Raw genomic sequence first — 16833 nt, forward strand, 5'->3', positions numbered from 1 at the left:
CCTGAGTCAAAGTCCTGTTTTTAGTGTGTTTACCTTGAAGTCTTTGCTGCCTGAAATTGAAAATCATTAATCATTCTTATAAAATTTCACAATTTCAGAGAAAAAAAAAAGGAAAACAATCTATGGCTATCTCCAATTCCAGTCTCCACTATGGCCTCAATAGAAACCTGCATTCTTTGTGGTAATTTTGGTACTGATATTAGATGTTGATTTGGGTACAAGTGCCATTTTGCCCATGGTGAAAAGGAGCTTGGGAAGGTAAATGCAGTAACACACAATCTCAAAGATGATTTGGCAACAAAACCTTTTGGTAGTAGGTTCCCAGTTGGTGGCTTAGATGGGAAGCCTGGAGGTCATCCTGGCTATCGTGAGGTTACTCCTCCTAGTATGGCAGTTGTAGCTACATTTGGTGCTTCAGCAACTGTAACAAAAATAATAAATATCGATGTTGCACTTGCTGGTGTTTTAGTTTGGAAAGGTGGTGTAAACTCTAAGTAAATATGTCATTCAACTGGTGCAAAATTGGCTATAAGAGACCATGAATCCGATACTAACCTAAAAAATATTGAGTGGGAAAGCAATTTTGATCAGATAAAGGAAGTCGGTGCCTGGGTTTGTCAATTGATCGTGCACACGAGTACTAAATTGCATGTAAAGTAGATTTCATTTACTACAAACAATTTCAAAACCACGGCCATTAGGAATCAATAAGCATAAACAACAGACCTGCAAATGAAATTCAACCACAGCAATTCAGGAAAAACGCAAAACAGAGAAAAACTTCAAACTTTGAATGCACAATTTGGCCAAACAGAGGCGAATTTGGAAAAAATAAAACATGGATTTTTTCGCCAATAGGGTCAATTAGATAACCCAGAAACGATTTTAATAAATTCATGGTGGTTTAAGAGAATTTCTCGGTTCTCTGAAGCCTCTTTTTGCCTGCCACGTGAAGAAAAATGGAATTTGAATTAATTAACTGACAATTGATTTAATTCAGCTGCTTCCGATTTGAAATCAATGGCATGTTGATAATTAACCTTTTGTTGATTATACATTTCCCGCCTTTTGCCACCCGTCTAACACCTTCTCTACCAATTGATAGCAATTCTAATTGGATACGGCTCTTTGCTGATAGACGTAACACCTGTTAACAGCAATTCTAATTGGATACGGCTCTTCGATAATAGACATAACACCTGTTAACAACAATTTTAATTGGATACGGCTCTTCGCAACCAACCAATAGACGTGGCATGGAGCTTCTTGGCATTCGATGCAGAGGCCATTCGAAAACTCACTCACATTTTATTCATGTATATTTCCTATGAGTTAAACCCAAAATTGCCTCTAATTACATTGGTTGCCTGGAACTACCAGAGAGGAAGAAAAAGTATCAAAGTGGAATGAATCCCATGCAGGTAGTTGTGTTGTTTGTTTTTAGAATCATCGCCTGGATATTCCTGGGAGTTGTCTTAAAACATGAGCTATGGCTCAGTATATGCATGCCTGAACCAAAAACAGCTAAACTCTATCAAAGGAAATGTAAAAAAACCATGGCTATCTCATTCAACAACTATGAAATTTTGGGAAATGGTTTCTTGAGAATTGTCAAATCCAAAACAAGTTTGAGTGTTGCAATAGTTGGTCTGCAAAATAATCCTCTATACATACAAAAAAAAAAAAAAAAATCAAAACTGATGGTTGGTTGTCTTTTAGCTGTGGAATGCAGCCTGATTCCGCAGCTAACTGGCAATTCCGCAGCCATTTTCATACTTTTGTAGGTTACAGGTGTCGAGAGAAAAAACAAGCCACATGGGTAGCTGGGAAAATGTCAGTACATGGATGGTGTCCTATTCATTTGATCCAAGTCGATGAAAAAAACCTCGGTCGAAGGGAAGTCAAGTTGTGTGTTATCACTAAGTCGCCACACTAAGTCGCCGCATGTCAAAAAAAACAAATGAATCAATGAAATGAATAAGTTATTTGCTCACTTTTCTGAAGGTATTGATTAATTTTGGACTGATGATGAAATATGAATGGCTAACTTTCTATTCAAGATTTTTAACTACAGAAACCGTGCACATTCCGCAGCTAAAGTCCAATTCCGCAGCTGTTCTCCAATTCCGCAACTAAAAAAACCTCATTGTTCAAATCAACCTAACTTTCTCATACAAAATCAGATTTTGATGATTCAAGTACCTTTGGAAAGATCTCAACAAGATCTACACAATGAGAAATCCGTCATTAGAGTTTGAAATGGCCAATAATGTAATAAATTGCTAAAAAGAAGCAACATTCAACTTGAGGCACCAATTCCAAAGCAGGTATAAATTCTTTTGATTTTTCCTTTGAGAACTTGTTTCATTAATACAAATTCTTAGTTTTGTGTGTAAATATCATAACTAGAGAGATTGATCACCTCTCTCCTCTGATAATCTTACATTCCATTGCAAAAGAAGTATTAGTTTTTTTTCAGGTTCTAGGAGGAAAGACAAATGACTACAAGAGAATGGTGTCTCTCTAAGAGACCAATTTGTTTCATAAGAGGATGATCAGCAACAAAGAGGAAATATGCTGATGCAAAATCAGATCTTAACACTTGAAAAACTTTCAGATACTGTTGTCTCCATCACATCCATACCTCATAATAAACCATTCACCTCATTTCACTTCATACTTTCCATTTACATTCACATCCACTTTCCATCTCTTTTTGTCCATTCATAACCCACAAATAAAAGCAAGAGGCTCATTCACATGCTTATTGCCCATTGCCATTTCTACTCTCCATTGCCATCTTCCATTTTTATCTTCCATTTCTTTTCATTTTCATTTCGCAAATAAGCCCTGCTTCAATGCAAATTATTGAGTGCATAGTCCTTTGAGTCTAAGCTCCTTGTAAAGACACCTTGAGGCTTGCATGCCTTAATGGCAAGTTCTCATGCTGACAAACAATGGAATTACATTAATGTCCCTTGTTCATCAGATCTTCTAGGTGACTCGACATCGGCAAAGCTATTCGTACCTAGCAAGATGTGTTTGGGCATCTTGACTCTCATTGTCATCAATGGTGAGAGTTCTCGTGTTGACTAGTGGCATCCATCAATGGCCACTAAGTCAACAATTTCCTACTATGTTTGACATTAGAACATCTTTTCACATAGTAGGAATTGTGCCAATGAGTTTTGAAGACATGAAGACTATTATTTTCAGCATTTTGGAGCAGATTCAGCAAGTTTTAGTAGAAGCAATAAAAAATTATCTTAACTCTTTATCCATGACTCTTCTTGTTCAGCCACTTGAAGAAGAATATGATCAGAATTTTGCAGCCACCACACATACAACTCATCCATTCCAAAGGGTAAGATAAGATACGTCATTTTCTAACTTTTGACCATAGAATTCCATAAAAAGCTAAAATGATAATTGTTGGAAAAACATTTCTCTTCCTCATTTCATAAAATTGCCAATACCATCAGGGGGGGGGAGGAATACATTATATTCATATCTTGCCATGTCCATATCATATTCAGGAATCCACATACTTCTAACATATATTAACTATTACATTGTTATTATGAGCATATAATGGCTTTTCAAAAAAAGTGCTTAAAGAATAAATTGGATACAAACAAAATCATGGCTGTCCCACAAGAACCAACCATCATGCAATCCAATAAAAATATACTTTGCAACAATAATCAAATATCATTATGCAAAGTTCAAAGATCAAAATAGAATGCAACCAAAAAAAAAATGGTTGAAACACAAGAACCAACCAAGTTGCAATTTAAGTAAAACACTTTGCAGAAATATGAAGTTATCAAATGGTATCATGCAAAGTTAAGCCAAAGCTCAAGGATCAAAAGAGTTAATGTAATATATATTGCATGAGGACATGCAATAACTTCAGTTGGGGGGTATGTTGGGTCTTGAAAATGTCATTCATTTCTATTACACTTTCACTATTATGTCCATTCTATTACCTCCATTTCACCTCCATTTCACTACTATGTCACTACATTCATCCCACTTTCATTATCATTGGGCCACATTTATATTTTTCCAAACTTTATTAATTCTAAGCCTTTTAAGTGAATTTGTGGTTAAAAATTAGAAAATAATGTGCATATGCTTATACCTAACAAGTGGGTTGAGATTGTTGACATGTGTAGGTCAAAATGAGGCTTCTAGAAGACCCTTATGTGGCACTCTAAGGCCAAATTCGAATTTGAGTGGAAAGAATCATGGGATCATGAGGATATGTGTCACATCTCCTAATTGTATTGTAACTCTAAAAAGACATGTGTCTTATCAGTTCCTATTTTGATTAGGACTCTAGAGGTAGAGGGAGAGATTCATGGACTCCCATTGATGAGATGGTTTCTCATCTTTTTGTATAAATAGAAGATCTCTCTCCTTCATTTGTTAGTTTTTAGAGCTTGTTAGCTTGTTAGTCTTAGCTTAGCTTGGAGTTTATAGTTCTTCCTTGATGGCTTTTGAAAGCTTTGGAGAGCTTTGTTGTACTTTGTAATTTTGAAGAATTTGAATAAAGCTTTGATGTTCTCAACATGGAAGGAGATGTGAAGTAGATGTCATGGAGCACATTAGAATGTAAGGTAGAGTAAATTTTATTTTGTAATTTTGCTTTGATTTCATTATGTCATTTGATTGCTTTCAAGTTTGATAGATTAGAGTTTCCATTGATGCAATTTTAATTCATGCAAGTGTGTTCAACCAATTGATTGTAGATTAGTTTTTCTTTACATGTTTTTGCATCAAATAGTGACATGAGATTTGCCTCTCTGCTGAACTTTTTCTTAAGCTTTTCAATTTCAATTATGCTTTGATATCAGTCTTATTTATTTGTTGTTGTTAGTTAGGTTAGATATCAAATTCTTCATGTCATTTGACGTTATCTCCAGAGCCATGGCTTAACCCCAAAAAGCTACTTGGCGAGCTATCGGATTATGAGTGAAGTGATTTGATTTTACTTTCATCTCTGCAATTAGATAACAGGTTCTTCATGTTATTGACATTATCTCCATAGACATGGCTTAACCCTAAAAAGTTACTTGGCGAGCTACTAGATTATAAGTGAAGTGACTTGATTTTACTTTCATTTGCAAGTAGGTAATTTAGATATCAGGTTCTTCATGTTATTGACGTTATCTCCAGAGCCATGGCTTAACCCCGAAAAGCTACTTGGCAAGCTATCAGATTATAAGTGAAGTGACTTGATTTTACTTTCATTTGCAAGTAGGTAATTTAGATATCGATTCTTCATGTTATTGACGTTATCTCCAGATCCATGGCTTAACCCGGAAAAGCTACTTGGCGAGCTATCAGATTATAAGTGAAGTAAATTGATCTTTCTTTCGTTAGTCTGCAATTTTTTGTTTGTTTGAGTGCAATAGTTTAGATTTTATTTCTGTAATTAGATGGGTAGCAAAGACAGTGATTTCATGATTAGTATTTCATCTTTTGTTTGATTTAAGTAGCTGCATATTTACATTCCTGTTCAAGTATTAATAGCATATTTTGAGATCTTTTGAAGTGCTAAGTTTTGGAAGCTACCATAAGGGACATAAACCTTGTCTTGAAATCTACATCCATACTTGACCTTTAAAAGTATTATTAAGACTTTAAAATAGGATTTCCATTTGCGTTAAACACTTTAGGAAACCAACAAGAACAAAACCCCAAAAACAACATAAACTATAAAACAACGAAGTAAGAAAAAGGTTAACTAAGCACATATGGTGCACCACACTTCATCAGTTTACGATACCCGGATTGATAATTTATGTGGAGCAATTTAAGACACTAAATTGACTAGACACACATATTCACATGGTTAGACTCGTACTTGAGCGAATAGTTGAATGAGATTGAAGACTCTGAATCTAGTTTCATCCATCCGGGCTACAATTTTAGGAGTACTAAATCATATGTACAATGGCTTTACATTGATGGTCATTCCGATCATGGGTCTATATCTGTAGACGACTGTTTATGTACATGTAATGAAAGTTTATAAGCTGAGCATGGGTATGTCTTCCCTCAGCAATTCATGTAAAATCAAATATCATGATATATATATTGTAATTGATGTAGGTCACCTTCCACTTTGATACCTCCTCATCACATCGTAAAGAATTTCATTCGACATTGACATTTTTCCAAATTCATGCTTTAGGGGGAAGCTGTTATAGATCCATTTGGGCACATCAAATCCCAACATCCAAATCAGTGTTTTAGAGCTCATCAAACACTAATTTCAGTTGCTTCATGCCCTAAACAAGTCTCCCTTTTGAAAGCCTCATTCCCAGACAGTTTCATGACTTGAAGACATCCAAAAATAGCCTCTAAAGGGACCAGCGCAGGTAAGCCCTTATGAAGGTGCACTGCAGAGCAGTTAAGTCCACTGCCAGGGTGCTCTGCAGAGCACTTAGGCTTCCTTTCACCTGTGTTGGGCAAGAATGAGTGAAATTCACATAGGGTTTGGGGAATATTCTTATCTTTTGGAGTCATCTATAAGTTTCCCTCACTTATCAACTCCTATGAGCTCGAAAATGGATTAGGAATGAGTTAAGGTACATCCTATCCTCTCATCCCTTCCTCCATGGAACTAATTCTAAGTATGGAAGGCCATTCAATGCCACCATTAATGACAAAACCTCCTTCATCTTCCTATAAATTGACCACTCATCTAAGTGATCAAGGGTTGGATTATGTTGAATTGTAAGGAGATAATGCTGCTATGAGATTTGGCTTTGAAGCAAGTATTGTGATGCTACAAGTTTGTCATGCTTTTGATGTGATGTGGATGGGATCCAAGTTGGAGGAATGGCTTTGAATCAGACACCTATGGTTGTAATTCCTTCTTCTATCTAATAAAGCGTTTGAACATTTTTCACATATGTTTGTATTGTTTCATAATTCTTATGTGTGTGAATTGTATCTGATTCCTTTCACTTATATTCAATAGATCGTATGCTTTGATCAATTGATGTCTTCCGTTGTGTTTGTAGGGTACTTCTCAAGCGGATTAAGTATGGGAAGGAGCGACGGAATCGATAGAATGGAGACGAGAGGAAAGTGAAACTACAGGTAGGCCTTCTATCTTCTTATCTTATCTATTGCTTATAGGAAAAGTCTAAAACACTTTAAATTGTTGTTCTAGATATAACTACTTATATAGGGAATTAGTATTTATCCATGGATGCTAAATTCTTCAAAACACTCTTTGCAAGCTTCTGAATTATTCAAAGTTTCCTTTAATTGTCAAATACATGTTTGTGGGGTTCAGTATTCTGGCTCCTCTATTTGGTTTTGAATTCGAGTTGGGTCTTCTCCCTCCCTGATCTTTGAATTCACTCACAAGGGTTATACAACTATCACATTGGGGTTTTGGGGAGTACCAATTATTTCCTCCTTGATATTGTCCTTTATCTCCTTGTCGAATACCCAAGTTTTTTTTGGACCCTATATTAGTTAGGTGGACCTACCTATGGTTTTGTGCATGGATTTTGCACATGGTTTTGGGCATGATGGTTTTATGTCTATGTTATTTTGTAGATCCGGTCAAGGGAATTATGGTTATTTTCTAATCCAGGGTAAATGGATTGGGGTTTATGGATGCTTCGACATGTATATCTATGTATTGTAGCTTTGAAAGGAATATAATGAAAAATCAATCTGGTAGTCCCGGTTTTGGTATCTAGGGGAAAATCTCTATGTATATCTCTTTTATCTTTTATGCTCTCGCCATTGTTTTTTTCTTTTTTTTTAGAATTCGTATGCGAGTAATTTTTGTACGGGGTTAAAACGTACATTTGGTATCAGAGTTGTTTCGGCTTCAAGGGGACACCTTTGTTGCTGAGGGGATTTTCTCAGGCTTGTGGCAGACCCTGTTCTGTGGGAGATCTGTGGGATTGATTCTTGTGGTGAAAGAAGATGGCGAGTAGTGGAAAGATAGAGATCGAGAAATTTAATGGCCAGAGTTTTGAGTTGTGGAAACTCAAGATGGAGGATCTGCTAGTGGATAAAGATCAGTGGATCACGGTAGATTCGAGTACTAAACCAACAACAATGTCAGCTGAAGATTGGGCGAAGTTGGATTAGAAGGCAAGGAGCACAATACGATTGTGTGTCTCAGATTCAGTATTGATGAATGTACGAGGGGAAGCTTAGGCGAAGGATTTGTGGGACAAGTTAGGGACTTTATACCAATCTAAGTCTCTAGTGAATAAATTGTTCCAACAGAAAAAGCTATATAACCTGAGGATGAAAGATGGAGACTCAGTGACAGAACCTATGAATGCCTTTAATACTGTGGTAATCCAATTATTATCTATTGATATTAAAATTTCAGAGGAAGATAAGTGCATTAGTTTGTTGTGTTCTCTACCATATTCGTGGGATAGTCTGGTTGTTGCAATAGGTAGCAATGAAACTGCCTTGGAGTTTGATGAAATAGTCTCATCCTTGCTATCGTAGGAGATGAGACAGAAAAATATGGAGGGCTAGAATGGTGATACCTTGTCTGTACAAGGATGGTCCCAGAACAGAAACAAAAATAAGTCCTCTGATGGGAGATCTAAATCTCCAGGAAAACCTATAAAGGTGTGCTGGAAATGCAGAAAGGAAGGGCACTTCAAAAGGGATTGTAAATCTAAAGCTCTTGAGAAAGGAAAGGGATATGATGATGCTCCTGCAAAGGCAAAAACCACCTCATATGAAGGTGGGGATGTGTACTTGGCTTCTTCTTCAAGTACACATGTAGATCATGAGGCATGGTTGATTCACTCAAGTGCATCCTTTCACTTCACTCCCCATAGAGAGTGGTTTTACGAGTATGAGAAATATAATGGTGGTGATGCCTTATTAGGGGATGACAAGAAGGCTAGAATTGTTGGTGGCGGAAAATTCAAGTTGAAGTTGCAGGGTGGAAGGATTTGGTCCATGATTTCTAGATACTATACACATACCCCATTCTGGAAACTGTGAGATGTTAATAGGCTTAGCTCAATGGTTGAAATGAAACATAATAATTCATGTGTGGAGGAGAGTTGCCTTCATGATTCTCTACCCTAAATGAACCCATATATACCTAAGCGAGTCTTCCTCTTGAGGTGTCAGATCTAGTTGAAAGATGGCCATATACAAGAAAAATATAGTGTAGTTGAGCTTATGGTTGGGTGAAGAGTGGCTCTCCTTTCTTTAGTGGCCAAAAAAGCTTAGGTGACTTAGATAAGTGTAACTATTTCTGTTTTAATGAAATGATATTATTGTTCATAGTTTGATGAAAGTTGCCATGTTGAGTTACTAAGTATGTTTCTAGTGATGAGCTGAAACAATGTGCAATTGAGCTTGGTTACTAGTTGTTATTTCTTTTACGATTGAATGTTGCATATAGAGGTATTCTTTGAAGTATGTTAGCTATGGTAGACGTAAGATGTATGGTTTTGTGAAATAGAATATATAAGTTGAAATAAGCTTTAAGTCTCCTCGCGTATTATGTTGGTGTGAATGGCTTTTACTAGGCCAGTTGTGGGACTGAACAATATTGTTGTGTCTTTGATTGGAAGTTAGAAGATGTGGAGTTTTCCTTGATTGGAGACCTTGGAAGGATGTGGTAAGTACCATGTTTGGGATAGCCCTGAAATGTCCCTTGCAAGATTATAGAACCCTGAATTGTTACAAACCTATTAAGTATACATTCAAGTAAGTTAATTAACAAATGAACTCAATTTTTTTTGTTTAAATTTTTCTCCAAATTTATTAAAATTTCTTGTTAAAAATTATAATTTCACTTAATTGATATATATATATAAATTTTAAATAAATTTCTTTATTAAAAATTATAATTCTACTCCATTGATAAAAACACATTTTAAAATATTCCAAAATATAAACTTAATCCAAATAAATAAATTTATAAGTGATACCATATACTAGTAGCAAGTATTTTTTAGTTTATTCCCATGTTGGAAGTTCTATATCTCTTTCGTGCTTTGGCAAGAGGTCCCACTAAGCAACTTGTACTTGACCTCGTTCCTCTCCCCATGAACTAAGAACCATCCAAATGTTACAACTAAAGAGTTTTATTTAGACATTGAAGTAGAAAGCCCATAATTGGGTTTTTGAAAAATGAAAAGACCAAACTGATTGAAAATTTGTAAAGGGTCCCTTGAATATTAAGATCCAATTATGAAGGACCTAAGTGTTGCCCCAAAGTACCAGTGGGGCTGCTACACTCCACAATCATTCTTATCTATTAGGGGACTTATATATATATATATATATATATATATATATATATATATATATATATATATATATATATATATATATATATATATATATATATATATATATATATATATATATATATATATATATAATTTTGCACCTAAGAGCGCTGACTTGAAATATAACGCATACAACCATATACACATGGAAGTGGCAAATATATTATTATATATAAATATATTATGGAATATCAAAAATTAATATTTATTTTTACATAGACCAAGTTCAATGCACAAAGAAAAATAATCTTTGACAAAAGAAACAAAGAAAAATAATCTTTGACAAAAGAAACACAGAAGAGAGAATCTAGAAATTCATGACAATAAAACATCTTCTTTCAATTTCTCTGTGCACATTGTTATTAGTCCCTGCCATCTGGCATCCGGCAGGGACTATAGTAATCGTTTCGGACGGAGATGGCATTAGTTCTTCGTTGCTGCGCCGTGTTATTCACTGATTATCATAAAGTTTCGAAATGCCTTGTGCGAGGATGTGCCGAGGTAACATAGGTTTTATTTGCACCTGAGGTTTTGCCGTCTTATTTGGCCTCTTCCCGAGGCGGAAGAGGCTCGACCATAGCTTAAAAGCAATTTAAGCCCGCTGCATTATCGTCTTATTTGGCCTCTTCCCGAGGCGGAAGAGGCTCGACCATAGCTTAAAAGCAATTTAAGCCCGCTGCATTATCGGTAACCGTCAACGGTTTCGTTTTAATGTTAACATTAATTCGATTCTTCTGCAGGGGTATGCTAAGGTTTGGTGAGGTTTGGTGTTCCCTGTTACAAGATTGTGCATTGGCAGCTGGTGCATGCCATGGTTCAACAGCTGTTAACTGCTCGCTAGGTGCTGTTTCCTCGGCCCTTGTTTACCTTCAGGCCTGTTCTGATACCCACAAGCTGCATCTAGATATGTACCTGGCTCAAGATATGTACCTGGCTCAGATGCTGCTGATCAAACTTTCACTGCCCGTTTCTTGCGGCCTTTACCCGGAGGCATCCTATCTCGAGCAGGATCCCTCTGCTCTTTGGCGCTCGGGATTCAATTCAAGAACTAGTCACTCACCGTCTGATTCACGCGGATCAGAGCCATCGAGTCGATAATAACAGTTCTTCGGTGCAGCTCTGACCCTACAGCAAGATCACAGCTTGCCGCCGTTAACTATCTAGTTCAGGGGACGAGTCTCTTAACGCGATCTTCTTATTATTAAGCCCGCTTTTGCGTTGCCGAACTCTTCTTGTATTCGCCATTCCTGTAAGATGAAATATTTTTTCCACTGAACTGCTACAATGCAAGCCATGTTAACAATCTGTGGATCTGCTGGCGATGATGGTGGACTTTGTTGGTTCCACACATGGTACGCCTTCTGCCAAAGGTATGTATAGACCATCCAAAATCTGCAATTTTCAGTTCACCCTGCGTTTCATAACCTCAAAAATTAGCAGTATTTAAATCCCAGTATAAGCCCAGAATATTCCGACCACATTTAGCACGAAACTTATCCTTTTTGAAGAATGTCTAGACATTATGGTGTTCATCTGGCAAAAGCAGATACAAAGGTATTTGACGATAAAAGTTGAGTGAATTGTTTCAAAGTGCAATCCAACAATATAATATAAACCATAGCAATTACCTTAAAACCAATCAGCAAATTCTCTGGCTTGATATCCCGGTGTATCACATGCTTTTCATGGCAGAAGAGTAAAGTCCTTGCCAACGATGCAATGTACTGTGTTAAGGCAGAGAAATCAGATTAATGTAGAAACAAAAGAAAATAAATTGATTTGCTGAACTATGGTACAACGTAGTCAAATGCAAGTATTTCGCATTATGTTCTCCATAGAAGTCTGTCTCAGGACTTCTAGCTGGCAAATTTATCCCTGCTAGATCGCCTTTAGGCATGAGACTTACATTCTATGTGGACATGATGGCTTAATGGGTGTTCAGTCCTTGATTGCCATTTGAAATTTGGTGATTATGACATGATAACCGTTAGACAAAACTAACCTTGTATGAAGTAAAAATTTAAAAAACAAACAGGCCTTCAAAGGAGAGAACTTACAGTAGCTGCACGTTTTTCGTTGAAGCACTTACAGCGTTGTAGCTCTTTATACAGCTCACCTCTTGGAGCATGTTGAAGAATAAGATAGACACAATTCTGTAGAAAAGCCAGGATAAGTGTTAGTAAATAATATTTTAATTGTTAGCTCTTTCAAGCTTCATCTGTCCCTAAAGGCTGTTTCAAGTGCTTGTTTGGATTCCCACTTTAACAGGCTAGCAGGAGTTCAAATCTTGCCTGGAACATAATGAATCCGTATAGTGATCCAAAACCAAGATTATGTTCATAAGGCAATTGTTGTGACAAGTGAATTCAACAGTGGAGTACATCAAGCTAGCCATATTCGTGTCTGGTACATTTGAGGCACGGTCAGGGCTACGCCCAGTCCATCCTTTGTGAAAAGCTGTGTGTTTGGCAGCTGAGTTTCTGTGAAGGCACTTGTTCTTTCGTTACATCTCTGGTGGTGAGGCAGTAGGACACGTGTAGCACATGCAAATTCTATATATTACTGTTAACCATCATTTTATTTGTATGTAACCATTGTCGACATAACATAGAAATCATCCTACACAAAACGCTATGTGGGACCTACCATGAGCGCCATGTCTCTCATCATTCCATTTATCAAAACTTTGCCCTCCTTAACCTCCGCTTGGTTCATTCCTACTTTTGCCCTCCTTAACCTCGGCTTGGTTCATTCCGACATTTGGCAGTGGATTCCATGTCTCTGCAACTTATTCATATATTGTAGACCTGCCAGGTAATTTACTCTGTAATAATGTAGAAAATGTTTTTAGTTTCTTATTTATTAGTTTCTGGACTGTTTGAACTCAAGGCACTGAATGTCGGGCCAGTGCTGGGGAGGGTAGCTCATAGCTGCGTTTACAGAGGCAGTCTGAGGTTTGGGAAACTGATTGCTGTGAAAAAGGCTGGAGTGTGATGATAACGAATCAGACAAGGCATTCTGCAGAGAGCTTCACATTGCTGGCAGTTTGAAGAATCGTCATGTGGTTCCTTTGTTAGGTTACTGCATTGATCGCCTAGGCCTTTCTCTGGTCTTTCTGCAAGCCCAAAATTTCAATAGATGTTGCAACATCTCCTGAGTTGGCACAATAGGCTTGTGGATGACCTTTTTATTTCTCTGTCATGAAGCTATGTCATTAGGTGACAAGTGGGTATTACTATTGTTATACTCTTTTTTTTATTTGGAGGTCTCTTTAGTATGAGAGCATTTGCATTTATATAATCGGTGCAGTTAAATTTCTACAGCATTGAGTAAATGAAACTGTTGATGGCAGGCTCAAGCAATTATGTTTTTAGCTGGCAATGGAAATTTCTGGTAGGTACAGACTGATGAACTAGCTAGTCTTGAACTTCTGTAGCATGTTAGTGAATTCGTATTGGGTTGTACTGTCGTAAACTCTCATTATGTATGCCTGATTTAGTCTCTTTATAACCCCAGCAGTACCACAAGCGCGTAAAGCATCGCTTGCTCGATTTCTTGAAAAGTGAAAAGAAAGGTATTTGGGCATCTGGCATTTTATTTTTTGAACTTGTAGTTCATGCATTTGTCTTTGTTTCTAAAGCCATTGTCCTTTGCGTGTTTGTCAATTCCAGAGAAGCTTAAGTCTGAAACTTTTTTACTAATGATTTGAAACTTGTATGAATCCCTTTTCATGAAAAGTTAAAGGGCGTGCTGTGTTTCTGCTGTTTACTCACGGTTATGCTGCTCGATCTTTTCATATTATGCTTACAGTCCTGCACATTTGCAGTTATTTAGATTCACATAAAATTGAGTTTATGTGGGCAAGTAATTGAATATCCATAGATGCTTCTTCCCTTTATTCTGTTCTCAATAGCCAGGGCCATCAAAACTAAGGCTGCTTTGATTTCAGGTTCTTTGTTTGCCCCCAGACGCATCCCATATCTTAATAAAATGACCTTATCTCTGCTAAGCATAAATTTTCCACCAGCCCCACTATTTTCAGGGTTTCCTGTAGAAGCTCCATTGGAAAACCCCGTAACCTCATATGCCCAATGCCTTTTCCGAATCTTTAATGGGAAAACTGACTGTAGAAATGAAACATGGCTTTGCCGAATTTTTTCATTTTTGTGTTTGTTTCTTCAGTTGTCTTTCTATGTATATGTCTATTGTGAATGATTCAGGGACAAATCCCAATGCCCATCCCATAAGCTGCTTCTAAGTTCTACCAACATGGGTAAAGGCTAAGGTCTAGTGCCCTACAGCTAATCCTTACTAGTATGCCATATGCTTCTCCTTATTCCAGCTTACCTGTCATCGGTGAATCCCTAGCCACTAGTGAACAAAAATGGTAATCGCATTCATTTACAGGGAATAGTACTAATATATACGACAATTACCAAGTCTCAGTCTTAGATATCGTGTTGACTATTTTCAGGGTTTCCTGTAGAAGCTCCATTGGAAAACCCCCTAACCTCATATGCCCAATGCCTTTTCCGAATCTTTAATGGGAAAACTGACTGTAGAAATGAAACATGGCTTTGCCGAATTTTTTCATTTTTGTGTTTGTTTCTTCAGTTGTCTTTCTATGTATATGTCTATTGTGAATGATTCAGGGACAAATCCCAATGCCCATCCCATAAGCTGCTTCTAAGTTCTACCAACATGGGTAAAGGCTAAGGTCTAGTTCCCTACAGCTAATCCTTACTAGTATGCCATATGCTTCTCCTTATTTCGGCTTACCTATCATCGGTGAATCCCTAGCCACTAGTGAACAAAAATGGTAATCGCATTCATTTACAGGGAATAGTACTAATATATACGACAATTACCAAGTCTCAGTCTTAGATATCGTGTTGACTATGGGAATAAACGATAGCATAAAACTGGATATGATACACATTGGAGTCCATACTTATTATGTCAATACAATACCATCAGATCAGTAATAGGGCAGATTAGTTCCAATATCATCGGCACAACTAAGCACGTCTTCTATGTAATAAAATAATGTTCATATTTCAAAATAGTGTATCCTGTAAACATTAGTTCATAGCAATCAATATAATAGAAGTGGTGATTAGTGGTACTCAATCATTATGCAAATACAAGCAGCTAGCAATACAGTACATGTCAACAGTGTTTGTTCGAAGAATTTATCTTGCTGCTATGGTATAGAGCACAGCCTTTCCTTTTTAGATATTCAAAACCCAGCTTTAGTAACAGCAGTTGTAGTCACGTCCAGCCCTGGATTAAACTCAGAGCCTTTGCTGTACGGAAATTTGGCGAATCTCTTGAAGTACCTATAGGGTCCGGTCCACCTAAACTCCAAAAAGAAGCCCAAAAACGTCAAACATATTAGAGAAAAGCTAGAAACATTTAAATATTTTTGAAGAATTATTATGCTGCTATGTTATTGAGCACAACCTTTCCTTTAGATCTTCAAAACCCAGCTTTAGTAACAGCAGTTGTAGTCACATACACCCCTGGATTAAAATCACAGCCAAATACACTGACATCCAGGATACCTGAGATCACGCCTTAAACGTCATGATGGCTCTCCTGTCTCCGTGGAGAGGATATGGGATTCCCTAGCCCCAGCTTATCCTGCATATCTTCTTGCACTAGCTTCAAGAGCTGGAATTTTGTCTCCTGATCTCTGAAACCTTCCCATTTGGATTCCAAACAGAGCTCCCCTGTTCTGCTTTGAACTCCTAGGTTGGCCAAGGTATCTGCAACTCGATTATTCTTGTGTGACCAAAACTGATATGCTCAAAGTGATCCTGGATGGATTCTATTCTTGATAGGCTCAGTGCCAGTCTCCAACAAACCTAGTTGAAATCTAGTTTCTTAGATCCAGACAACTTCTTCACTTGATGAATGGTGATTTGAGAATCACCTTTCAGCTGTATCCATAGGTAGCCAATGTGAGTGGCCAAGCAGAGTCCCATCTCTACCACTTGAACTTCTGCCTCATTGTTGGTGTTCATGCCTATGTTAGCAGCAAAGATTGCTACAGGTTGCCCTTGATTGTCACGGACTATACCCCCAATGTGCAGATTGCTCCACAACGCCCTTTTAAATTCAGTTTCCGAAGGGAAGGTGTTGAAGGTCTCCAGTGATTTAAGTTTTGATCTTGCTGTGATTGAGGGTTCAGTATAATTCAAAATTTAATAATTTATCCTTTGGGATCCCAGCTTGTTTTTGATCCCTGAAAATCCTATGTGTACATGCTTTCCAAAGATTCCACAAAAGGAAACCCCTGGTAATATCCCATGTGTGTTACAGCAACCTGCTCTGGAAGGATTCCTTAGGCCAGCACTAGATTTTTTTTGTCCACTTAACTGGTGTTTGGCCCTTGTCTAAAGATGGTGACAATCCCTTCCCGACACAGAACACACTAATAACAGGTGGTCCAAGTTCTCCTGTTTATATAAAAGATTAATGGAGGGCCTCATTTCCATAAGTTTTCCCATGT

The 16833-nt window shown here is 37.3% G+C and overlaps 1 protein-coding gene across 1 annotated transcript; it reads right to left on the reverse strand.

Annotated features, from left to right (window-relative positions):
- Positions 1 to 11030: 11030 nt before the first annotated feature.
- LOC149140147 (serine/threonine-protein kinase Aurora-2-like) lies at positions 11031 to 13034 on the reverse strand. The gene is made up of 4 exons (XM_089450905.1): positions 12966 to 13034; positions 12377 to 12472; positions 11948 to 12043; positions 11031 to 11730 (listed from the first exon to the last, which is right to left on the reverse strand). The coding sequence occupies exons 1-4, from the start codon at positions 13032 to 13034 to the stop codon at positions 11599 to 11601; spliced, it is 393 nt and encodes a 130-aa protein (XP_089307031.1). The 3' UTR covers positions 11031 to 11598.
- Between the last annotated feature and the right edge of the window lie 3799 nt (positions 13035 to 16833).

The sequence above is a fragment of the Pinus tabuliformis genome, chromosome X (genome assembly GCF_031772625.1).
Source record: "Pinus tabuliformis cultivar Carrire ecotype Pingquan chromosome X, CPIR1, whole genome shotgun sequence".
Classification (NCBI taxonomy): Eukaryota; Viridiplantae; Streptophyta; class Pinopsida; order Pinales; family Pinaceae; genus Pinus; species Pinus tabuliformis.